Source organism: Camelus bactrianus, chromosome 3, assembly GCF_048773025.1.
Source record: "Camelus bactrianus isolate YW-2024 breed Bactrian camel chromosome 3, ASM4877302v1, whole genome shotgun sequence".
NCBI classification, from domain to species: Eukaryota; Metazoa; Chordata; class Mammalia; order Artiodactyla; family Camelidae; genus Camelus; species Camelus bactrianus.
The window spans coordinates 99,132,161-99,157,729 of record NC_133541.1 but is presented as its reverse complement, the minus strand read 5'-3'; the positions used below and the strand labels follow the sequence as shown (position 1 = coordinate 99,157,729).

Below are 25,569 nucleotides of genomic sequence, written 5' to 3'. Positions count from 1 at the left end.
CAAATCCAAGTCTAGAAATGTATCTTGAAATAACCAAGGAGCCTAGCAAGGACTTTGTTATAAGGATGGTCCTCTCAATCTTATTTATAAACAGAAACAATCTCCAAGCCTAATGATCAAATGATAGGAGACTTGTCACGCGCTCGCATGCACGCACACGCACGCGCACACACACAGACACACACACACACACCCCTCTTCATCACAACAGTCTACAGCCATTACAAATTGTGCAGCAGGTTTTAGTGACAGAAGAAATGTTCAGAATATATTTTATTTAACTTTTCATATTCTTTAGGAAAATGATAAAACTTATATCAAATATTTCTTCTTGTTTATCAGTGTTTTCTAATTTATTTGCTAATGTGCATGTATTAATCCTGTAATGAAGGGAGAAAAGCCCATATCTGGCAAAACTTGGGTAGAGAGGGGAGTTGATGCCTTTGACTGGCTTTATATTTATCCTCCGGATGGATTCCTGTCTCCCCATGGCCCAATAAATTCCAGAGTAAGAAGCTTCAGCAGATCTCAACATTTGAGTCAAAAGAAAAGCAATAGCAAGAAAGACGACCCGAGCACTTCTGTGGTCTCCTTTTTGATACTCAGTTTTGTCTTGGATGATCTGGAGAGGAAAGGACATAATCCTGGCAGCGCCAAGGCGGGGCTGGAAGTCCCTTTTCATTCTTTGATATGGATAATTGATGCTTTTATTCTTATGCAAATAGACCCCAAGACAAGTTTCCCAGGGGCCCTCCTCCACCAAATGAGCTCCTTGGTGTTCTTGACACCCCAAGGGCCTGAACTACCTTCTCCAGCAGTTTCAGCCCCTCCCCCTGTCTCTCTCCCATTATCCTCCTGACATTTCCCCTGCCCTCCTCCATTGTTCTCTGTTTAGGCGATGAACCCAGGTGATGTGTGAGCTGAGAAGGGAGCTCTTCTTGGCTCAGGGGCACTGTGAATGACAGCTACAGAGATAGATAACAGGGGTAGTTCATATTTGTGAGGGAGACTACAGAAAGCTTTCAGGATGAGCTGGACACTAGACTTTTGCAACTTCAATAGCCTCTTGGGTAAATAGCTTCAGGTAAATATTTTTTGATTACTCCCTACATGTCATATGTAGCACTGAGTACTTTAACAGTATCATCAGATGCCAGTCTAGACCTCTAACCACTGCACGGCATTGCCTGCCCCCTAATTCACTTAATCCTCTCACAGCACTTGTCACATTTTGTCCTCATGGTTTATCCATCTCCCCCACTAGACTGTGAGTCCCAAGAGGGCAAGAATAACATTGTTCTATCTGCCTCATCTATCCAGCACTGCCCAGCCCAAGGTCTGGCACACGTATTAGTAATGTACTGGGGAAGGATTGAGATAGTTGGGAAGGGGTTTGACATTCTGTGCTCTCCTTCGTGGGTTGGCCCAGTTGAGTGGAGGCTTTGGATATGATGACCTCGTTGGGGGACTGAAGGACATGGGGCATAGGCATGGACATACCAGGTTATTTATAAGGGTCTCAATTCCCCACAGAGGTTTCCAGCTCAGACCCTCCATCAGCCTACATTGCTCCAGATCTGGCTGGCCTCATGCATGCTTGCCTCTGGTTTTCAGGGTACCAGATGCCAATGGGTAGGTGATTAAGTGGTACCTATTCCCACAATTGGAAAAACTGCTCAAATGAGTGTGCAGTACCTGCCTACAAGAATCTGTAAATCAATTCTGTTCAAAGACCTGACCTGATTCATGGGGAGGTAGCCTCCTCAGGGTCTGGGCTCCTGGTAGGGTAAGGAATGGGGGAAGCTCTTTTCCTCTCTCCTCCCTCATCCTCTTCTCTTCTAATATCCCAGTTCGATCACCACCCTGGCCACTTTCGTCCCTAAAACTAAGATCAGAGTGTTCAAACATATTTATAATTGTGACATATTCTTTAGCTTTTCCATTTTGTTTCTAATAATGCCAGCTTTGGCATCTTAGAACCTCGGAATCATTGTTGGGGATGTGACAGGAAGGCTTTTGAGATGGGTCTCAAATGGTGAGGAGAGTTTCAGCAGGTAGGGAAAATGGGAAAAGGATATTCAGGTCAAGGCACAGAGGAGTCTGTGATAAAGCCAAAAAGGATATGGGGAAGGAAGAGATCCGAAGTGATAGGAAATGAGACTGAAAGGGCCTTGCAGGCCAAGCTAAAGTTAGGACTGGATCGTGAGGGCAGACAGAAGCCACTGAAGAGTTTGGGCCAGTGAGCATACTCCAGCAACACAAAGAAAAATGTTAAAGAGCTGATATTTATTGGCCACTGGCTTTGTAATGAAATAGATTATTTCATTTAGTCCTACCAACAATCTTATGAGCTGGTAATATTCCCTTCTGATTTTAAGGGAAACTAGAGCATGAGAAGATTGTTTCCTGAAGTCATAGCCAGGAGTTGCTCCTGGAGTCTATTCCTTTAAATGTCATGCTATGGGGCCTGAGAGAGGGCAGGGGTCAGGAAAGGGTCCTGGAGATGGTTCAGAGACAGAACGGACCACCACATTCGATGAACGCCTGGATGTGAGTGTAAGGGTGAAAGCCTTCTCAAGGATGATGCCCAGTTCTCTGATCTGCGCTCTTGGGAGAAGCGTGCAAAACACAGACTTTGGGTAAAAGCGCGGAGATGGGAGCCAGAGCCAGCCAGCCAGGGGCCCCAGAACTGACCGCGCACGCAGGTGAGTCCCAAGCGGCGCTATAGCAGGAACCGACGACGGCCCGGGGCGCCTTCCTGGTCCCTTCGGGGCGCTGAGACGGGCGGGGCCGAGGGAGATGCCCGTAGCAGTGCCATCTGGCGGAGGTCGGGCACTTAGCAACCAAGCCCCTTGAGGTGACCGCCCAGAGGCAAGCTGGGAATGGCGGCCGCTGGGGCCGGTCACCAAAGGGACGGAGGAAGGGTATGGACCCAACTGAGGGCTGGGCCTTTCGGGTGGTCTCTGTCTTACTGTGGACTCAGCATGCACCGGCGTGTGGGGTTGTCTCCTGACTCTGGGGTCTGACACGCAGTACCTTCCGCCCCCCACCTCCCCAACCCCGCCCCGCCTGTGTCCTCAGGCAACAGGCATGCCCACTATGGTCTGACCTCTCAGATTCCCTCGGATTCCACACTGGATCCCTTTGTTATCGAATTAGGGTCTGCTTGCTGTGAGCATAGCAAAGCCAATCTACTGACACAGGATTATAGTGAAGAAAATTACAGGGCACCAAGCAAGGAGGACTGGGCAGCTAGTACTCAAAAGACCTGAACTCCCTGAGGTAGCTTTCAAGCAAGAGCTTTTTAAAGACAATATTAGGGGTGAGGTCACAGGGAGTGTCATCAGCTCCTGGACATTTTCCTGATTGGTTGGTGGTGAGGTAGCAGGGTGATGTTTTGGGAAGCTCAGTCATCAGCCTCCTGGTTCCAACCAGTCTGGAGTCTGCATGCTTATGGTCAGTGAGTATTATGGTCTGCATGTAGTCATCATCCTCCACCCGGTGGGGTCTTGGTTTCTGCAGAACAACTCACATTGTTATCTGTATCCCTTCAGGAGGAACTGTGACTTTAATGTTCTAATCATTGACTGCTTGAGCCTGCTCTTTGGAAGTCAGGGAAGGTCAAACAAGAAGTGGAGGACAGAGGGGCTTGTACCTGGGAAGCCTCTCTCAAGGTCCTGCTCAGTTTCAGTCACCCCTTTTCTTTGATACTCTTTAATCCAGATGGGAACAGGGACAGGACATAAAGAAAGGGAATAAAGTTTTGGATAGAGGTTAATCACAACCTCAGCAGGGGAACTTGGTTTTAGGGGTTCCTCACACTCCATTGACTTTCTCACCATGTGTTGGCTCTTCACCATCCATTCCCTTGCCCTGTGGCCGCCTCCTTTCCCTTGTCTCACAGCCAGCGCACTACCAGTTCCTGTGGATGCTCCCATTGCCCCTCCTCTCCCCAGTCAGGCGACTTCTTTGGCCCCACTGCTTCTTTCTTAATTCAGTCCACATCCACTCCTGGCCAGCCCTGAGGATGGAGGAGAGGGAGTGACTAGGGGCTGGGGTAGTGGGTCCTTCTGGCTCCCCTCAAGCTACTACCCACAGGAGTCTGGTTTAGGGGCACATCCATGTCCCAAGGATGCCAAGGAGAATCTGTGCCTATATACCAGCTTTCTTCTCTGAGACCTATCCCTGCTCCTCTGCTGGGGGTTCTGAGTGCCCCCTGTGCCATCCAGGGCAACCGGGATGCAACTTTGTACTCCAGCAGCACTTTGTCTCTCTCTGCTTTTTGACCCATCAGAAAAATCCCAAGCCCAGTCCAGACAAGTGACTCATTACAGCCTCAAGGAATGAAAGCTGGAAAGCCAGGCTCAGACAGCAGGGCCAACCCCTGCCCAGCCCATAGGGAAGGTGCTAAAAGAAACCAGACAACAGATGCCCTCTAGAGTCAATACAGACCACCACTGTGCCCTGGGTCTTCTCTAGATACAGAATCAAGGTATTCTGCCCTCTGCCCTCAAGGATGTCTCCATCTAGTTGGAGGTTGTGGGAAGGATTTGAATTGGGTTTTAATCATGAAATAGCAACCATAATAGCAGCTATGATTCTTCTTGAATGCTTACCATGTGTCAAACACTATTCTAAGCACTTAATGTGCAGCCTCCCTTACACCTCAAACAATTCCTTTGCAGATCAGGAAAGTAAGGCTCAGGGAGGTTAAGCCCGTGCATACAGTTGAAGGGATGGATTTTATAGAGTAGTTGAGAAGAGGGCACTGGGGGAGTTGGGAGGTGATGAATACTCAGTTTGGGGCAGATGGTGCCCCATTTCTTCAGTTGGAAGGAAAGGCATGTACTGGGGGGTGTCACAAGGTGATGGGTAAGCACAGCTTGGCAGGCTAAGGTGCTTGCAATTGTTCCTCTAGACTCCAAATCAACTCCTCCTTTCCTCTGTGTTTCTGTCTTAGATGATCAAATACTCTGATCTGACTAAGGAACTGGAGCTGGAAGTCTTGGCCCTGTTACAGTCTGGCTGTGGGACCTTAAGCAGAGTCCTGCCCTCTCTGGGCCTCAGTGTCTTCTCCCTGAAAGAAGCCTAATTCAGGAACTTCCTATGGGTCTTTATTTATAGCTCCAGAGCACACTTTAGCTCAGGTGCAGGAGCAGCTTTAATTAACTTTAGCCTTTTAGCAAAATTGCCCCTTCTCCCACCTCACGAGTGCTCCTAAGACGCAGGACAAGCACAAGAGAGGCAAAAGAGAGAACAGAGACCCTTCTGCCTGTTCATCTTTAAGTAGATGAATTGTCTTGGCCCTTTCCTACAGTTCAGGTTGATTAAATCTCCAGTCCTGGAGAGACAGCATCTATTCTTCCTCCTCTTCTTTACAGTCTATTCATCCATCCATCCATCCATTCATTTATTCCTCAAAGGCGAGGGCCTCCTCTATGCCAAGCGTTGTACTAGGCCCTGGAATACAGCTATGAACCAGATGGACGGGACAGTTAGATGGTGAGGTTGCCTCTGTCCTAATCTAACTGGCCACCAGATGTCACCAGTGCCAGCCACAGGGCCTCTCTCAGAGCTGAGGGAAAAAAAGAGATGGGCTAGGATGAGGAAGTGTGAACAAGTGAATCCAACCAGCTCTGCTTACTCAGCCTGAATCAGAAGCAAGTTCCCCAAGCAGAAAAAAATAATCCACCTCCTTGACCCTCTCCCATCAGAAAGACACCTTCATGATTTCCTCATCAGCCCAGCTTGCTTGGGATCTTGGGAACTCATAATCTTTGTTCAGTCTGGAATTTCTATTTATAGCCCATCCCTCACGGAGAACCCACCAGGCTTCATGTAAAACCCTTTGGTGACCATAGCTCACTATCCCACAGGCAGCCTATATTATTAGCAGATCCTTCCTGATTTAGAACCAAAATTTGACATTCACTTTGATTTGTTCTCATTCTGTCTTCCATAAGGAAAAAGAGGAAGGTTCTTTTGCCCCATATAGCACTTCAGATATTTGAAAAGATTACTGAGGTCTTCCGAGTTTATTTGTTTATTCATCATTCATGTCTATGTACAGAGTGTTTACTGTGTGTCAGATCTTGGGGCCACAGCGGAGAGCAAGCAAGGTTGAAACCTGTCCTCCTATAGCTTGTAGTCTGTGCAAGAAACCAACAACCAAACCAGCAGTAATGATAAAGCTCGCACAGGCCAAATAGGAGAGATCTGGGCAGCCATAGAGCAGGAGGCAAGGCCCTCACCCAGCGTGGGGCCTGGAAGGACTTCCTGAGATCTCCTTGTGGTCAAGCAAAGGGTGAGCAACTTTGATGCCATTCAAATGTCAACATTTTTATCAAAAACTGGGAGACTTTGCTGGTACCCTGACCTTAGTCTACTCATTGGAAAATGCAGCATCATGGGGAGGGATGGGGTGTTTGAGGGACAGAAGAGGGGACAGGAAGAGCTATACAGGCCGTGAAAGAGAGCATGGAGTATCTGGGGGCTGACAAGGCCCAGTCTTGTTGGAGTGCACAACTGAGGAAAGGGCTGTGAGACAAGAGACCCAAATAGAAGACAACTTTGGGCCCTTCAGTGGCTTCTGGACACCAGTGTCCAATGCCTAGGTGTGATGTGGCATTTGGGGGAAATATGAGGTCACCTTCCTTGATGCAGAAATGTACTCCATTCCTGTGAACACAGCCCAGGAAGGCAGCAGGCTTTTGATGGGGACTCAGCGTCTTCACGGTCCTCTGAAGCCCTCAAGGATTCTTCATTCAAACTGCTAAGAAGCCAGAGTAGCCCCACCTAGGGATCCCACAGCTGAGTGAATGAACCTCAGATTGAGCGATAGTTCCATTGTTCTCTTATTAACTTTTTTTTCTCAGTTTTGATTACACAAGCAATATGTATTCATTGTAATAAAAATTTACAAATATGATAAACAAAATGAGAATCTAAAATTACTTTGTATAGATGATGGCTAATTACTATTTTATGTAATGCTTGATTTAAATTTTTTTGCTGTTGTTTTTTGGGGGGGTGGTAACTAGGTCTATTTATTTATTTACTTTTGGAGGAGGTACTGGGGATTGAACCCAGGACCTTGTGTATGCTAAACATGCACGCTACCACTTGAGCTATACCCTCCCTACTATTTATTTTCTGAGAGGAGGTTCTCTCTTGGATCACTCAACATCATTAGTCATCAGGGAAATGCAAATCAGAACCACAGTAAGAGGGGAGAGTATAGCTCAAGTGGTAGAGAGCATGCTCAGCATGCAGGAGGCCCTAAATTCAATCCTCAGTACCTCCATTAAAAATAAATAAACCTAATTACCTCCCAACCCAGGAAAAAAAAAAAAAAAGAACCACAATAAAATACCACTTCACACCCACCAGGACAGCTATAATCAAAAGGACAGAAAATAAACAAACATTGGCTACGGCCTAAATAATTAGAACTCTCATACATTGCTGGTGGTAATGTAGCATCATGCAGGCACTTTGGAAAACAGTCTGGTGGTTCTTCAAAAGTTTAAACATCGAGTTACCATGTGACACAGCAACCCCACCCCTAGGTATGTATACTCAAGAGAAATGCAAATATATGTCCATATAAACTCTTGTACATGAATGTTCACAGCAGCATTCTTCACAATAGCCAAAAAGTGGAAATAACTTAAATGTCTTCAATTAATTAATAGATATATAAATGTGGTACATCTACATAATGGAATATTATTCAGCAATAAAAAGGAATGAAATGTTGATACTTGCTACAATATGGATGAACCTCTAAAGCACAAGACAGACATAATCACATATTGTATGATTCCATTTACATGAAATGTCCAGAACAGGCAAATCTGTACAGACAAAAAGTAGATTAGTGGTTGCCTGTGGGTGTGGTGGGGCTGATGGCTATAGGATTTCTTTTTGAGGTTATGAAAATGTTCTAAATTTGATTGTGGTAATGGTTGCACAACTATGTGAATCTACTAAAAACTATTGAATTGTGCACTAAATAAGTGAGTCGTATGGTATGTGAATTATATCTCAATAAGGCTGTTATCAAAAACTAAAAAAAACCTGTAGATCTCTCTATCCTGATGAATACCCTCTTCTAGGAGAATGTAGTTCCATTATTTACTCCTTAAAGATACAGTAGGTCCACCAGTTGCACTTCCCTATCCCTAATCATGCATCATCCAGCCCCTTTTTCCCTGTCACATCTACTAGGTTATTGTCCAGGAAAGACCATGCCACACTAGTCATCTCTGTGAGGGGGCAATAAAATGAAAACAAGGAAGTGGCTGGGGTTAGATTCAGAACCACCCATGGATGGGACATCCAGTCTCTGTGTCTGCTGGAGAGGTGACTTGAACTTGTGGAAGAGGCCAAGATGACAGAGGCTGGCAACCCTACGAGTGTGATTGTGAAAGTTATGATGATGATGGTGGTGGTGATTACAGTTAACAGTTACTGAGAACTTAAACAAGTCAGTTCTATAAGCACATTATTTTTTTCAGTCTCTTGGCAATTTTATGATATAAAAGGTATTGCCATCCCTATTTTAGGAAACTATCAAAGAAGTTAAATAACTGGGCTAAGGTCACACAGCGAGGCAAGGCAGAGGCCAGACTGGATCCCAGGTGCACCATGATAAGCTGATATTAAAATCCCCCAAATGTCCCTGCCTTAGCAGGATTCAGGGACCTTTATACATGGAAATCAGGGACCTTTAACTATGAAAGACATCGTGGAGGCAAAAGCATGGCTCTTTAGATACCGGAAGCTTTCCTATCCCATCCATGATCTGTCCCAGGCCCACGTCCACTGAACAAGTGCTTAGGGTTTATTTTCCTCCCAGAAACACTATGATAAGTTTCAGGAAGACCCGTGGAAGCCTAAATGGAGATGGAAATAGAAACGAGAGCCATCCCAGACCAGCACTTCCGGGCTATCTGGAGGGAAGAAGCAGTTACCAGGAAGTGAGGGGGATGCCCCTGAAGCCAGCTAGCTGTGAAACAGAGTGTTGGCACTCAGCAACATTGGCCTGAGAGCAGCAGTCTATGAGCTGGGTCATCTGAAACTCGGGCCCAGCTTCCCTCTGTGGTCTTCAACTTCCTCCTTGGATGCTGGATGATTAGTCTGAAAAGCCTCAAAGACCTTGCCCAATAGCACAGCTGGTGAAGACAATTCCATCCGTGCAGCTGTTGTGACACTCCCCATTCCCTGAGGACCTGGCCACAGCCCACAAGCCTCAAACCCACTCTCGAGTACCCTTTCTTATACCACTGACCCTGTTACGGTTTGAACTGTGTCCCTCCAAAAGATATGCTTAAGTCCCAACCCCTAGTATCTGCAAATGTGACCTTGTTTGGAGACAGTCTCTTTGCAGAAGCAACTGAGTTAAAATGAGGTCATTAGGGTGGGCCCTAATCCAATGTGACTGGTATCCTTACAAGAAGAGAAAATGCCATGTGAAGACAGAGACAGGCAGAGAGAAGATCACACTGTGATGATGGAGGCAGAAGCGGTACAACAGCAAACCAGGGAATGCCTGGGGCTGCCAGAAAGTGGAAGAGGTGAGGAAAGATCCTTCTCTAGAGGCTTCGGAGGATGCATGGGCCTACGAACACCTTGATTTCAGACTTCTGGCCCCCCAAACTGTGAGAATAAATGTCTATCGTTTTAAGCCACCGAATGTGTGGTCCTTTGTCACAGCCGTCCTAGGAATCTAATGCAGGCCCCCAACATGCTTACATGCTCCAGCCACACCAGCCATTTCTGTTTCCTCCCTACAGGCCAAGCTCCTTCCCACCCCAGGATCTTTTTGTGTGCCGAATGTTCTAGATCACATTCCTCCCCAACTTCTCTCTCTTGGTCCTGCCAAATTCAGCTTAAATGTCACTCCTTTAGGGAAATCTGGACTTGGGTTTCCTAGGTTCCCCTCAGAACAGCAATAGGAATGCATTCTTCGAAGCCCTCAGCATCTCTGCAGTTAATTAATTACTTGTACAGTGATGCGGTGTCCATTGCCCCTGCCCAGCTGTAGGTGTCATGACCACAGGGCCTGGCATGACACCTTCACCAGCACTGTCCCTGACACACAGCAGGAAGTCAATACACACCTGTGTGGACTGCGTGTGCAAAAGGTGTGCCATAAATCCTGGCCTGGCATTTGAAGGCCTAGACGGTAAGGCCTCTGCTACCTCAGTGGACTTCTCTGCAGTCAGACTTGGCCCCGAACCCTCCAGCCTCCTGATGGCCTCCCTGCCTCCCTGGCCTCTCTCATTCCTCTCAATCAGACCACATTTTACTCTTCCTGAATGACCTGACCCTCATGCCTCCTGCAAGGTCTCCTTCAGAGCAGGTTCAAACTCAGGGAAAAGAGCCCAGAGCAGCAGCAGGCAGCAGACGGCAAGGAGACCCCAAAGCAGAGGCAACGTGAGGATTTTTTCTCTTCACAGCATACCCTAAGTATCAAACAACAAATCCATGGTCAGTTAACTCAAAAAGAAACTGTAGGAAACATAATGAGCAAAGAGGGGAAATATCCTAAAAATCACCCATATTTCCACTATACAGAGTAATCATTGTTAGCATTTTGTCTTATATCATATAGCCTTCCACATCTTTCTTCATGCAATGTATAATCCTTAAAATACAATTATACTGTTTTGTACTCTGCTTTTTTCCAATAAGAAACATATATTAAGCATATTTAAAAGTCAATAAATACAAAATTACATCATCATTTTTAGTGGCTATCCAAAATTCTATGGTAAGATGAACCACGATTTTAGGTAACCAGTCTCCTATTGTCAGACATTTAGTTTTCAGTTTTTCTCTGGTGTAAACAACACTGTCACAAACATCTGAAAAATGGGCATCTTTGTTGCCTTGTCTGATTATTTCTTGCTGAAGGAGTCCCAGAAGTGGATTGCTAGGTCTATGATTATGTGTTTTTTAAGGCTTCTGATGCATAATGCCAACCTGACCTATAAAATAGTCCTCCTCCAGGAGAAGGGGGCAGAGATGAAGACCAGGTTCAGGGGAAATGATGACCAGTGTGGAGCAGCGGAACTGGCAGGGGTGGTGGTGCTGGACACTGGGCAGGACACTGGAGGCTGGAGGCTGCTTGGCACAGCGGGACCTTGGGGCAGGTGTGGGGCTGCCCACTCCAGGAGGACTCTACTCAGCCCTTTTCTTTGGCAACCTTGACTTTCTTTGGTTTTGAGGCAGCTGAGCCCTTGCCACCAAGGGGGCCCCTTGGTGCGCCAGTATTAGGGGAGAGAAAGTACAGGGAATTCCCTTTATTTTTAGTGAATTATTTTTAAAAATGAGAGCGTTTTCAGGAAGCCTCCTTGCTTCTGAGAGGCCAGTGGCATCCACGAACGTGGTGTGTCTCCTTGTGTCTGGTTGTGACATGGGGAAGGGTTTAGACAAGGACCCTCTGGCCCAGACACAAATGGATGCATGCTGCTCTGTGGCTGCCACCCCAGTCCCACTCCCAGGCCTGCCCTCTCCTCGTATCCAATCATCTTACCAGTCTGCCAGGGAGCGGCCAGAGACACTCCCTACCCCACCCCAGGGAAAAATGCAGGCATGAAACTTGATCCTGGCACCGCAGCCCACCCCTTTCCAGGAAATCAAGCCACAGAACTAGCTGGGCTTTGGAGCAACCCACCTGGCTTCATGTCCCCATGCCTTCATTCACTAGCCATGGGACTGGGGTAAGTTAATTCACCTCACTGAGCCTCAGATTATCCATCTGTACAATGAGGATAGTATTGGACCTACCTAGATTAAGTGAAACAATATATGTAATACTTGGCATAACGTCTGGAGCATGGTAAGCACATTATTATTATCATCATTATCCACACAACTGCCTTTTTTGCTGGAAGCACCACATTCTCTCAGAGAAGTAACAAGCGTTGCCACTTCCTGTGGAGAACTAGAAACCCCGCTCTTCTGCAGGCCTTCTGCTCGCACAAAGCTTTTTACTCAAAGGCTGTTGTTACAGGAAATAACTGTTCATTTTCCCCGCCTCCGGCCTGATATTGCAGTCTTCAGAAAAAGGAGATCTGCATCTGGAAATCAGAATAAACCAATCAGGCGGGGCAGCACGGTGCAGTGTGCGTGCTTAGCTGGGTGCGTGAAATCCCACGTGGGTGTTAGAGTGTGTTTGGTTGTGGGGGCGTGAGGAGAAGCTGATGTTCAGGGTTGTGGCTGCAGGGGGTGTGAGGGAGTTTCTGAAACCCTTGGTTTGGAGGGTAGCAGTGGGCAACAGAAAGGGGGCCTTCTCAAGCTGTCTCCCTCACCCCCAGACATGGGCGGGGCTCACCAGGGCCTTGGTAGGAGGGTTCTTCCTCCCTCCCTGAGGGGCAGGAAATAACCTCCTCCCCAGCTAGCACTCTGAACTGTGGTCTGGTGAGATTCCAGGGCTAGAGGGTTGTGGAGAAAGCGTCAATTGTTTTTAAACTTTCATTTTTAGGCTGCACCCTGAGGGGCCATTGTGCTGGGCCTTCTCTCCCTGTCGTCTTCTAGAAACAACCTGTGGTCTGGGATACAGAAGGTAAGATCAGGAGCTGCCCAGCCAGAGCTCCAAGGCTGAGGTCCCTGCGGACAGAGAGGTAGGTGCCCTGCCCCCACCCTCTGCACTGTGGTTTTCAGCTTTGCTGACTAAGGTCCTTCTTGGGGTGGATTGTGGGGAGATGGAAGCCCCGGGCCCCAAGGGTCCCCTGGTGGGTAGTACCTCACAGAACACTTTCAGGTCTGGGTCTGGGATAGTCTTCGTCTTCTTTCTTCACCACATTTGCTGTCTCACTGGGGTTGGGTGAGGTGTGTATGTGGGGCACCTACATTTCTTTCTCCATCAGTTCTGTTTTCAACAATTCTCTGCTGGGTGTGAGTTCTGGGATGATGTATGCCCAGTCTGTCCACTAGAGGTGTCTCCAAGTCCAGGCTCTGGGTATGGCTGGGCACTAGGGAAACACAGAGCTAGGGGAAGTACCTCAGTCCTGGAACGGTATGAGAGTGAGGAGAGCACAACAGTGGATTTCTTGGTACCCACAGATGCTCCACTCCAGCCTGCATCCATCCATCCCACAGCCCAGGGGTCACAGAGCCCAGAAGGCAGCCTTAGTCCTGCTAGGTGCCTGCCTGGTGGTACTATGGGGACTGGGGGAGCTGCCAGACTACACTCTCCAGTGGCTGGTGTTCCACCTGGCCTCCCAGCAGATGGGACTGTTGTTCAAGGGGGTCTGCAGTCTGGCCGAGGAGCTATACCACGTCCACTCCAGGTGACTCCCAGCATTACCCATGGCGATTAGGCACCCAACATGTCTCACTCCCTCAACCCTCAGCCTTGCCCCTCCTTGAATCTCTGTGGCTAAGGAGGGCTGGGATCCTGGCCTTGGCTGTCAACTGCAGGTACCAGGGCAGTTCGTGGAAGGCTGTGCGGGCCTGCCTGGGCTGCCCCATCCGCTGCGGGGCCCTGCTGCTGCTGTCCTGCTATTTCTACTTCTCCCTCCCAAACACAACTGGCCTGCCCTTCACTTGGATGTTTGCCCTCCTGGGCATCTCACAGGCACTAAACATCCTTCTGGGCCTCCAGGTATGACACAGTGGGAGGTGGAGGGTCCTCAAGGGGAGGGCGTGGCTAGTGTGATCTGGTCTTAGCTCAGTACTGGAAGTGGGACTAGTTTAGAGGTGGGGCCTATGATGTTCTGGGGTCAGCAGTGGCAGAAAAGGAAGCCAGCTGGCAGCAAGTTGGGAAATCTTAGAGGAGGCGGGCTCTGGTTGTCCTTCCTGGAGGCCCCCAGCCCCACCCCGCTATCTTCAGGGCCTGGCCCCGGCTGAGGTCTCTGCGCTCTGTGAAACAAGGAACTTCAACGTGGCCCATGGGCTGGCCTGGTCATACTATATTGGATACCTGCGACTGATCCTGCCAGGTGGGCCATCCTCTCTGCCCCCATTTCCAGATCTGCAAGACAGACAGTAAAACATACAACCTCTTTCCAAAACTCGCTGTATTTTTGAAAGCATTTTCATGTCTAACAAATCAGTTGATTCCCAAAGCAATCCTGTAGGCGTGAAGGTTATTATGATACCTGGTTTATAGAAAGAAATTTTGGGCTTAGATCCATTAAGTAACTTGTCCAAAGTCACCCATGAATTCTTTTAAATATTCATGCTTTGTACCCTTCATGTGCATTTTCTCTTTTAATTCACACACTGTGAGGAAGGGATAATCATCAAGCCTGTTTTAGAGATAAGAAAATCACTGTTCTGAGAGATAAAGTGACTTGTCCAAAGTCACACAGTTTAATGAGAGGAGACAGGATTTGAACTCAGGTCTGTCTAGAGCGTGGACCCTTGACTACCCCACTGGGAGCCCATGGGTCATGTCTCATTCCCCTGACTTGCCAGCCAAGGCTGTTTCTCCCATATCTTATTGCCGCCTCCCATTGATCCCAGGGCTTCCACTAGAGGCCTAGATCAGTGTACCTGGGGTTGCTGGGAATGTCACCTCCTAGGGCTTTGCCTCCTCTCAGAGCCCTGAAGGCTGTGGTAGGAAGGCGTGGGGCTGACAGAAGTCTGGACAAAGGACAAGTGATGGGAGGAAGTGAGGGGGGTAGGTGGAGAGGTGGGAGGGTTACCAGACATTCTGCCCCTCCTGGCCTCCTGGCAACGCGAGTGAATTGGCCCCTTGGTTGTCTTGCACCCACACATTGAGGGAACCGATGACCTGGGCCTCTGTCCTGGACTGGGTGGAAGACAGGGTTAGTGGGAATGACTTCTTGGGCCTTTCCACCCCAGGGCTCCAGGCCCGGATCCAGACTTACAACCGGTTCCACAACAACGTGATCCGGGGCCCAGGGAGCCACCGGCTGCACATCCTCCTCCCGTTGGACTGTGGGGTGCCTGATGACCTAAGTGTGGCTGACCCCAACATTCGCTTCCTGAACGAGCTGCCTCAGCAAAGTGCTGACCGTGCCGGCATCAAGGGTCGGGTTTACACCAACAGCATCTATGAGCTTCTGGAGAACGGGCAGCAGGTGAGCATGCAGGCAAGTGGGTACTGCTGGGAGGAATCAGGCCCAGAGACCAGAATTCTGGGCCCTGGCCAAGCACTGGTAAAAATTCACTGCCCTTCTCTGAGCCTCAGTTTCTCCAGTTGGTCCCAGGGCTGGGCAAGATTGAGCTCTGATGATAATGATAATTAACGCTTATTGAGTACTTACTGTGTTCTCGGTGCTTCATCTGACCCCCTCATTGAATCCTCAGTACCACCCTGCTGGGTAGGGACTGTTATGATCCCGACTTTACAGAAGAGAAAACTGAAACTCAGAGAACCAGCAAGAAAGTGGACTATTTCAACCTGAGTATACCATGTTCTTGACAGTAAAGCTGCCCTAGATGAAGGCTATGAGGATTCTGACATCCATGTGGATGTCTGAAGGATTTCACATGGGTTGGGGGGAACTCAGCCAGGGTTGAACTCCAGAGTCCAGTCCCCAGACTTGACTTCCAGCTGGTGGAGTTGACAGCCTAGCTCAGTGGGCCTTGCCCTGGGAATCTTAGGAGGATCTTGGAAGGGTAAATTGAACACAGCCCTGGCCCTAATTTCAGGAGTTGGGTGTCAGAGACAAAGGCCAACTAGAAAGCACAGACCTCCATCAGGTGGCCACCTCCCAGGACTCCATCTCTACAGACTGAGCAGTGGCACTGGGGTACAGAGCCTATCTGCCTGGTCCCTGGTTGAGTCTGGTCTTCCTCTTACCTCCTCCAGGCAGGCATCTGTATCCTGGAGTATGCCACCCCCTTGCAGACCCTGTTTGCCATGTCACAGCATGGCCAAGCTGGCTTTAGCCGGGAGGATCGTCTTGAGCAGGCCAAACTTTTCTGCCGGACGCTGGAAGACATCCTGGCAGATGCCCCCGCGTCTCAGAACAACTGCCGCCTCATTGTCTACCAGGGTGAGGGGTTGATAGGCTGGAGAAGAGTCAGGGGTCGCAGGGGTCTCCCAGGGGGTCAGAAAGAGATATGGCAGAACCATGCCCTGGGCCTTCCCAAGTGGTCCAGGCATTCAAGCCCTGCCTCTTCTCCCTCTGGGAGAGGGGATACTTGATTGCTTTCTAAGATCTTTGGCTATGTGTCCTGGGTGGAGGGTGGAGGGTGAAGAGGTGGGCTCTAGGGGCCCTCACTTTATCTAGGGATCCCAGAAGAAGCAGAAGAGCCACAGGCCAGGAGCCAACTTCCTTGCTGTGTGACCTCAGGCAGGTCCCTGCCCCTGTCTGAGCATCACCTCTAAAAGCAAGAGGGTGGAATTCTCTTATCTCTAAAATCACTTCTGGCTCTAGGTTTTCATGAAACTCTAGCCCTAATGGCTGGGGGTGGGGAGAAGGTGCAGGGAGGTGGAGGAGAGGGAGGGCTGGAGGATGCCTAGCAAGTTGTCTGGGTGTGTCAGAGGGAGAATGTGTAAGGTTCTCACCCCCCTCGCTTACCTCCCCCATGCTTATTCCAGAACCGGCAGAGGGAAGCAGCTTCTCCCTGTCACAGGAGATTATCCAGCACCTTCGTCAGGAGGAAAGGGAGGTTACTGTGGGAAGCGCTGGGACCTCAGTGGTGCCCAATTTTTCCAGGCTGTCCCAAGAGCCTGAGCTCCTTATCAGTGGCATGGAACAGCCTCTCCCGCTCCGCACAGATGTCTTCTGAAGCCCAGGGTTACCTTGCCTGAGCCCCCAGCCATTCCCAAGACTCTGGTTTAGGGGATTTCTTCAGCAGCTGGAGGCCCAGCAGAGCCATTTCCTCCCACAGGGGGCCTCTCAGAGAAGGTCCCTGGACTTGGCATCTCAAGAAGAATCCTGTGACCTTGGGCAAATTGTTTAACCTCTCTGGGCCTCAATGTCCTCATCTATGAAATGCCTCACCTACCTCACAGGGGTGTTGTGAGGGCTACAGCTATCTGGAAGTTTTCTGTAGGCTCTAAATGCCCAGTAAACAAAAGGGATGTTCCAGGTGTCTTCCATTTGACCCTCAGACCTACTCTCCACTTCTCCCTGCCTCCCTATGGCATCAACAGGCTCCCTGGTCCTCTGGCTTCTGATCATGTTCAATCAGTGGGGAGCCCTAGTGGGGGGAGGAAGGAGAAGAGGAGGGTAAGGGTATTTATGCCCCCAGCTCCCTCCCTGTGGTATCAAGGTCACTGTGAGCTCTGCATCTCTAGACCTAAAGTTACAGCTCGAGAACCATTTCAGTAGCCCTGTTTATCTCCAGGTCTCATTAAGTGCCTCCTCCCCATGCCTCTTCAGGCCCGGCAGTGGTACTGGCCCCTGTCTGATACTCATCCTGGAGCACTTGCTCTCCCTAGTGGTTTCCTTACACCTGCCCTTTCTAAGTGGTCCCTTTTTAAACACTCCTCAGATTACTTACAGAAGTATGCCATCTTTTTCTGGTCAGACTCTGACTGAAACAAGCAATTGGCCTTTATTATCTGCAATGTCCAAATCTGCTTGCACAGACACACTTCCTTATACCCCTCCTCATCCTAGTACAGGGTGGTGGGGTGGGGCTAGCAATTCATTATAGATGGAGTCAACCAGTGGACAGGGCATAGAGTTGGGCAGCAACCCTCACTCCACTGCCCTTTTAGTGACCTTGTCTCCAGTGGGAGGCTTGGGGGACTGGGGGGGCGGGCTGAGCCAGCACACAAATGCCATGAGGGGTACACAGTTATGTCCTGGACAAGGGGCTGCTCAAAGAAGCAGGCCACTAAATAAATGATCCCGGATGAGAGTCCCTGGATAAGCAGAGGATGAGAGTTTGTGTGAGGTGATGGGATACACCCTGGGGACCTTGGATAACACAGCCAGCCACCTGCCATATACCTTATGCCATCACTGTCAGAACTGGGCCACTGCAACAACACTGTGGTGGCAAAATTGCCCCCATCTGGGAGGCCAGACGGCCCATTTCTGCCAGTTCCATTAATTCCACCCAGGGCTTATTTCCTCCCTCCAACTTTTGTTTTTGTCACAAATGCTCAGTATGAATTTCTGAGTGCATTACTGTGGAGAAAGACTCCACACCCGGACACACATTTGCCAGAAGGAACCCACTGCCCCCAAGGATGACAGAGACATGGGGTCCTCTCCCCCACTATGCCAGCAATTCTGCCCCTAAGGCCTGAGGATCCTCCAACATCACACCCAGAAACCAGCCCAGAATCAAGGGTCTCCCCAACATGACCATTCCCCATCCTTCCAGCACCCAAATTGGTACCCAGACTGTGAGGTCTGACAGCCCCAGGTTCAAATTCTGACTACACCATTTAGTACCTGTGTCCTCCTGGGTGTCTTGATATCCCCGATCATAAAATAGAGATAGCAGTGGCTCCTCCTCCCAAGATTGTTATGAGGAGTGAATGGTATAGTATCTGTTTGTCCAGGATGAGCCTGGAGCCCAGCATATAGCAGGCCCATAAGAAGGAGCAGCTATTAGCATTATAGCTTCCTCTTACCAGTCCCAAAGGAGGCAAGCCAGTCCTCTGCACACATTACAATCCTCATCTCTGTTCCTCTCCATCTTCTGTTATTTCCCAGCCTCCTTGACTGTGCCGAGGTCTCACCGAGGGCAATCCCCACGGTTGACTTGTTGCCCTCAGGTGTTCCCCAGTGTAAAGCACCCAGAAGTCCCCCCATAAATGTCTGTCTGTATGTTCTTGGCTTCACATAAGTGAGGTTCAAAGATGTCAGGGAAATGGGTACTTTTCCAGAGAGTCACTGGGAGGCTCGGCTCTGCCTTCCTGGCCTCCTGCACCTTCCCAACCTTCATGCCCCTCCCTTTGCAGGTCCTCTCTCCAATCCTTCCTTTCTCAAGACAGGCCCCATGGAGCTCCTTTTCCTTTTCTGTTTTCCCACCAGCTAGAAGGTTCTGGATCTGGGAAGTGCCCTGGGGTAAATTCTAGGCTGGTTTCAGCAGACTGATGCACATGGAAAATGGGAGGTAATGAGAGCCCCTCAATTACCCCCATCCCATCCTGGGAAGGCAATACAGAGTCTTGCCCCAAGATAGTGGGGACCATTCAAAAACAATTTGGAGAGATATAATTAGTGCTTGAGGCTTTTAAGAGCTTTGGAAATAATTGGCAAAGCCTGAGCCCTGGAAGCCAATGGGATGTCCCCCAGTTGATGAAGGGCAACAGATTTTCCTTCCTTTCCTGAGTCCCAGAGAAGGCAGACCCCTGGGTTCTTTGCCTTGGCTCTCCATGGTGCTCTACTGGGAGCCTCTAACATCCCTACATAGGGGCAGGGTGGGTAGTGGAATCTTCCAAGCTGGACTCACTTTTACACCAAAAACGGGAGGAGGTTAGGGGTGGAGGAGGGAGTAGGAACTCAGAGAAAGAGGTTCGGGGGTCTGGTGATTCCTAAAGAGGAGGAATTAGCTTTGTAAGGGTAGCCTTGGGCGCTGGGAATGCCCAGAACAGCATGTTTCTGGTCAGGGCCTCAAGCCTCTTTTATTTCTCCTGTCCACATCAGGGCTTTCTCTATAAATATTCTGTTGAAAGCGAAGCTCCAGCTGGGTCTGTGTGCGCCCTTCTGAAGCTCCGATGCCTAGGTCCCAATTTGCTCTTGCCCTAATTCTCTGTCCAGTTTCTCATTCTGAGCCAGGTCAGGCCAACTTTCCAAAGTCTCCCTCCTAAAGAAACGTGACTTCATCGATGCTGAATCTAGGCCCATCTGGCACAGGGCAGGAGCCGGAGACAGGAGGTCCCTCTTGGGTGCCTTCGTGACTGTCCTGGGAGCCCAGCACTCGCCAGTGGGTGAGGTAGATGCCGCCTTCTGGCTTTGGGGATGGGGGCTCCGTGGGGAGAGTGGCATGGCCCTTGTGTAGCATTGGTCCAAAGTGGACTGCCACGATGATGCAGACTGCCAACAGGACAAAGACGGCGACAATGACGGTGAGCAGGGGCAGCCCGACTCCCTGCGGTGGTTCCCAAGCCCCCTCCAGCACCGCCGGAAGCTGCCTATGGGGCTCCTGCCCCACTGAGCTGTTCACAGCCGGAGAAAGCCAGGGATGGTGGCCAGCCTGGGAGAGAAGCGACAGAGGGAGAGGGTGACATGGGCATGTGCACACAAAGACCAAAATAGAGACAGACAGACACGCAAAGGGAACCAAGAGAGAGACAGAGAGCCTCAGGGAGAGAGAGAAAGAGGAACAAAGACCAAGAAGTAGAGAGAGAGTAAAGATACACACAGAGAGAATAGAGAGACAGAGAAATACAGAGGTAAACACACATACCAATAGAGAGAATAAAAGAAAAAGACAGAGGGGTACAGAGAGAAAGAGAAAGATACAAAGAGAAAGGGAGAGAAAAACAGACAGAAGAGAAGACAGATATAGAGGGACAAAGACAGAGGAAACAAACAGAAAGGGAGACAAAGTCATTCAGAAAAGGACAAAGAGGGGCTTCATTACAGTCTGGCATATAAAGTTTGCCCTTCCCACAAGTCCCCTCCCACTGCTCTCTCTTCCCAGGTCTCCAGCAAAATTCTTAAATAGATCCTACGCCCTGAGTTAAGAATGTTAGCACACTATGGGTGCTGTCCCACATCCTGGCCAGGGTGCAGTGAGTAGTTGTTCCTTAAAGTCCTGGAAAAGGGAGTCTGTGTTCTGCATCTTAGGTTCCCACTACTCTTTACACACATGGTAGGAGGAGTGGTGGTACTCTGAGGGGAGGAAGAGAGGAAGAGGAGGCATGAACCCCAGAGGCTTGGGGGTAAGGCAAGAGCTATGCTTCACCCCATAACCTCTCCCTCAGGATAAGGTTCAGGGTCCTGGAGGGGAGGGAGTGCCAGTGTGGATTCCTGGCTCCATCCAGGAAGGACTGAGGAGAGATGCCAGCCTCTACCACTTTCAGGGTCCCAGCGTTCTTCTGTCAAAAGCTGAGGGTCATGATCCCTGCTTCTGTCCATCTCTACCCTGCTAAGTATCAAGTAGGGGCTGGGGGGATGGCCATTAAGGCAGCAAACCTCCAAACTATAAGCCCCAGAGCTGGCGAGATTGTCACAGGCTTAAGAAACTATCTCCTTAGTCTTCCCTTTCCCAGCTGGCCTTGAGGAGCATAACTTTGGGGTGGAGCCCCTCCCCTACCCCCGAGCCCTCAGCCTGGCTATCCCATGGGTAGGCAACTGGGGTCCAGGAAAGGCTGGCCAGGTCAAACTCACTCCCTTTAATTCCCGAGTCACACTGTCCACCCCATCTCATCCCCAACACCTGTCCCTTGGCACGTGGAAAGCCTAATATCCATCTCCCCACCCCTGCTTGAAAGTCTGAGGCTCCCTGGGGCCCAGGCCACAGAGCTCCCAGGGCAGGGGGTGGGGAAGCAGCTCCGGATGTATAGGGGAAAAGGGAAGCATAGGCTGGTGAAAGGCTTGGGGCCTCTGTGGGGTGTCACACCAGCCTGGCAGGAGAGGGTGAGCCGAGAGTCTACCTGGTGCATTGTCCAGCCTGGCAGCAGGGTCCCTGGGGACTGGCGGCCAGCAGGCAAAGGAGAGCCTACCACCCCAGCTCGGTCCCTACCCGGAGCTGCCACGTCTATGGGGTTTACAGGGCACACACCCTCTGCACACACACCCTCACTGCTCTCCCCTGTGCTTTCACTTCCGTGAACATCTGGACTACCCTGGGCCCAGCCCTTAACTCTGATAGTGCTTTAATCTGACTCCTCGGCGCCTCCTTTCACACGCCCTGCCAGCCTGTCCCTCCTCCACCAGATCCCAGACACGTGGCCAGGGCCCTCCCCCAACCCTCCCCCTACCAGAACTTGCCGGCTCTCCATCCCAACTGATTTCCTGAAGTTATGCTTCAATTTTTTTAAATGCAGTTTCTCAAACACACTGAAAAGTGTAGACTATAATATACTAAATCCCTCTGGCCCAACCACCAGCTCTGTTCATCTCAATAATTTGTCACATTTACTTCAAAAACAGAACTGAAACATTACAAATAAAACAAAACCCCCACTCTGTGACCTCTCCTTTCCTTCTCACCTTAGGGATAACCATCGTGTTGAATTTTATGTTTATCATTCCTATGCAAGGCATTCTTTTCTCTCTGGGTTTTTCCTCCTTTGGTTTTTTACAAATATAATTCTGTTATGTCTCTGTATTTGTGTGCAACTTCATTTGAGAATGTGTGCTTTAATGTATACAAGTCACAAAAAGTGCCCACCAGTCCCTCCTCTCTCTAGAGACAGATTATAATGGCTAATTTTTGGTCCCAACTAACTCCATGGGACCAGCCACCCCTGATTCTGTCCCTTGCTGTGCATGCACCACCCTCTATTCCAGTCTGTAGGCCAGGAGACCCCTCCCAGGAACTCCCCTTACCCAGTGATTTGATCCAAGGAGGCAAGATATAGACCCCTGATTCCTTGTCTCTCAGCCAAGCTGCTACTCACTCTGACATTTAGGGACCCCACTCAGACTTCCAAGCTTCCTTAAGCCCTGGTCACTGGGTGGCTGATCTGACCTGCAGGGTGAGTGAGACCAGTGGCTGGCTGGCCTTGAAGCCAGCTAGGAGGCTGTCCTTCTCCCAATGTAATCAAAGGCTCTGGTCATTCTCTACCTCCCACCTTGGTCCACTGAGACCTCAGCCAGAGGGAGTCTGGATTCTGCCACAGTCAGAGCTTCAGTCACTGCTGCTTGCCTCCTGCCTCCACAAGACATGTGTCCTATTGCTGTCACAGGCACCACCACTGGGGTTCCAGTCCCTGGGTCCAAAAGCCCAATTTCTGATCCTTCTGATTGCTAATTCTTCCCTTTTCTTCCCTCATGAATCCTGCATCTATGTCCTAAAGGACTTCTGAAAGGATAAGGGGTGGAAACTTCTGGGACCAGACTGTTGTCCCAGCCTTTTCCCATTTTTCCATCTTCACCTTCACTGTCACGAGGTGCCCTTCCCCCATTCCCACCATCTGACCCTTAGCCATCTTTTAACAGCTTAGTTCAAGCATCACCTCCTCCAGGAATATATTCCTCAGCCCACTGTACTGAAGTAGCTTGCTTTCTTTTCCTTAAAGCCTATAGCAGTAGTGTTTACCACACTCCTGACGTTTGTCATGCTTTGTCTAATGTTACAAGTGTGGGGGCTCATTTTTCTTCCTAGCCTATGAACCCCATCAAGGAATACATTTTTGTGTTCCAGAGTATCACAGTGCCTGGTACTATGCAGCAGGTGGGGACAAACATTGGCTGAATAGAACTGGAACCTAAGAATCTCCCACCCCAGTTCTGTCCTTAGATCTGCAAACTTGTAAGCAAGTATCCTTCACCTGTGGTGAGGGCATTTCTGAACCATGATGAGTGTTCACTGACTCCTTCTGTCTTTTTTGGCTTTTTGTTGTCATGGAGCCTCTTAGATGGGTTCAAGGGACTAAAATCAGCAAATATCTTCTCTTATTTCACAGAGAAGAAAACCCCTGGCTTTTGAGGTTTTTATACGGGAACCAAACATGAAAAGAATCTGGGGTCCTCCCTACCATTACGCCTCCAGGCTGAAGGCCCCAACTCAGTTCTCTACTCTGGGGTTACTTCTCTTTTCCAGCTGTCCAGGAGAGGTGGAAGTGGCCCTGTTGGTCTAAAGAAGGCAAGGAGTGCCCTTCTTCGGATGTTCTGTCCCCACTGAAGGAAGCTAAAGTTAGGAGCCTGCAGAGGGAGCTGAAGGAGAGAGTTTGTGTGGACATTCTGCACAGGCTAGTGGGAGGTTGCCACATTAGGGAAGGTCTGATAGCTGGTGACTTTTGGGGCTCATCTTAAGCTCTGGCTCACTGGAGGTAAGCCAAGAGCAAGGGCTACCCATCTCAACCAGACCCTGCTTCCAGTCTTCTTATGAAAAGCTGTAGGTTTGTAAGGGGTGAAGTATTTCTTTGTTGGGTACTGAGAATGTTCTAAAGTTGATTATGGTGATGGTTACACAAGTCTGAATATACTAAAAGTCACTGAATTGTACACTTTACATAGGCAAATTGTATAGTATGTGTTTTAGTGTATTTGAGCTATACCAAAATACCATAAACTGAGTGGTTTATAAACAACAGAGATTTATTTTTCACAGTTCTGGAGATTGGGAAGTCCAAGACAAGCAGATGTGGTGTCTGGCAAGAGCCTACTTCTTGTTCACAGATGGTGCTTTCTCACTATCCTCACATGGTGAAAGGGGCAAGCTGGGGGGGTCTCTGGGGTCTCTTTTATAAAACGGCACTAACCCAATCATGAAGGCTCTATCCTTGTGACCCAATTCTCTCCCAAAGGCCCTATCTCCTAGTATCATTAACTTGGGAGTTAGGATTTCAACATACTATTATTTTTTTTGAAGTATAGTTGACTTACAATGTCATGTTAGTTTATAGTGTACAGCATAGTGATTCAGCTATACATATATATATTCTTTTTCATACTCTTTTCCATTATGGTTTATTACAGGATACTAAATATAGTTCCCTGTGCTATACAGTAGGCCCTTGTTGTTCATCTGTTTTATAGATAGTAGTGTGTATCTGCTAATCCCAAACTCCTAATTATCCTTCCCCTACCCCCTTCCCCTTCAGTAACCACAGTTTGTTTTCTGTTTGTAGTCTTCAATACATGAATTTTGAGGGAACACAAACCTTTAGCCTAGAGCAATATGTGAATTATATCTCAATAAAACTGTTAAAAAAACAATGAAAAAGTACACACCTGTTAGAATGGCGCAAACAACAATAACAACATCACTGTGATAGGTCTGTAGCTGCTCATGACCGTATCAGTTATAAAAGGAAACACGAGAGTAGCCTAAATGTTCAAAAACAGGGAGATGATTAAATTGATCACAGACAGTAAATACATTGCTGTTAAAAAACGATCACTGTGAAGACTGAGACCCAGCAGAAAATGCTTATGATTTGAAAATAAGGGGAAATTCTCCTCTTCCTTTCCCTTACTTCTGGCATAATTCAGTCCTAAAGGTGAGGCAGAAGAAGGTTGGCAATGTGCCTATGGAGTAGGGGCACAGTGGCCCAGAGCAGGATGTCAGGGCCCACAAGGGGTGAGGAAGGCATCAATATGGTGGGGGAAGGGCCCATCGTGGAAGGTCTGAGCCTGAGTGTGGGGTGGAAGACATAAGTGAAGTGAAGGTGGTGGCAGACACAGGAGCTTGACTACAAAAAGAGTGATCCAGTAGGGATAATGGAAGCCAGATTTCAGAGAAGGGCCTTGGAGAAGCTACCTCCTAGTAGCAATGAGCACATGCACTACCTGGATCTTGTTTCTAAATACCATTTACCACTAAAAGGAACTAGAGCTCCTTGGAAAAATAGCTTCCAGGGCCAGGGCAGATAAAACACAAGATGAACTTGGAACACCTCATCATCCCAGAAAGTAAGGAAGTGCTCAAAGAATGATAGAGACATGTTGAAAGGATACAGAAGTCAGCTTGAAAGGGCTCCTGGTGACCAAAAAAGGGACAATTTGAGCATCAAAATAATAAATGATGATTTTAATGTGTAATATTCACACAGTTTCA

General features: G+C 49.0%; 2 protein-coding genes across 8 annotated transcripts; one reads left to right on the top strand and one right to left on the bottom strand.

Moving 5' to 3' along the window:
• The first annotated feature begins 11,592 nt into the window (after positions 1–11,592).
• On the top strand, positions 11,593–17,019 carry STING1 (stimulator of interferon response cGAMP interactor 1). 7 transcript variants are annotated; one of them, XM_010971727.3, is made up of 8 exons: positions 11,593–11,729; positions 12,494–12,574; positions 13,075–13,301; positions 13,432–13,615; positions 13,844–13,952; positions 14,821–15,059; positions 15,794–15,980; positions 16,529–17,019. In XM_010971727.3, the coding sequence occupies exons 3-8, from the start codon at positions 13,075–13,077 to the stop codon at positions 16,717–16,719; spliced, it is 1,137 nt and encodes a 378-aa protein (XP_010970029.2). In that variant the 5' UTR covers positions 11,593–11,729; positions 12,494–12,574; the 3' UTR covers positions 16,720–17,019.
• A 141-nt stretch (positions 17,020–17,160) lies between these two features.
• On the bottom strand, positions 17,161–21,803 carry SMIM33 (small integral membrane protein 33). Its single transcript, XM_045507889.2, has 2 exons — positions 21,497–21,803; positions 17,161–20,091 (listed from the first exon to the last, which is right to left on the bottom strand). The coding sequence occupies exons 1-2, from the start codon at positions 21,503–21,505 to the stop codon at positions 19,702–19,704; spliced, it is 399 nt and encodes a 132-aa protein (XP_045363845.1). The 5' UTR covers positions 21,506–21,803; the 3' UTR covers positions 17,161–19,701.
• Positions 21,804–25,569: the final 3,766 nt, after the last annotated feature.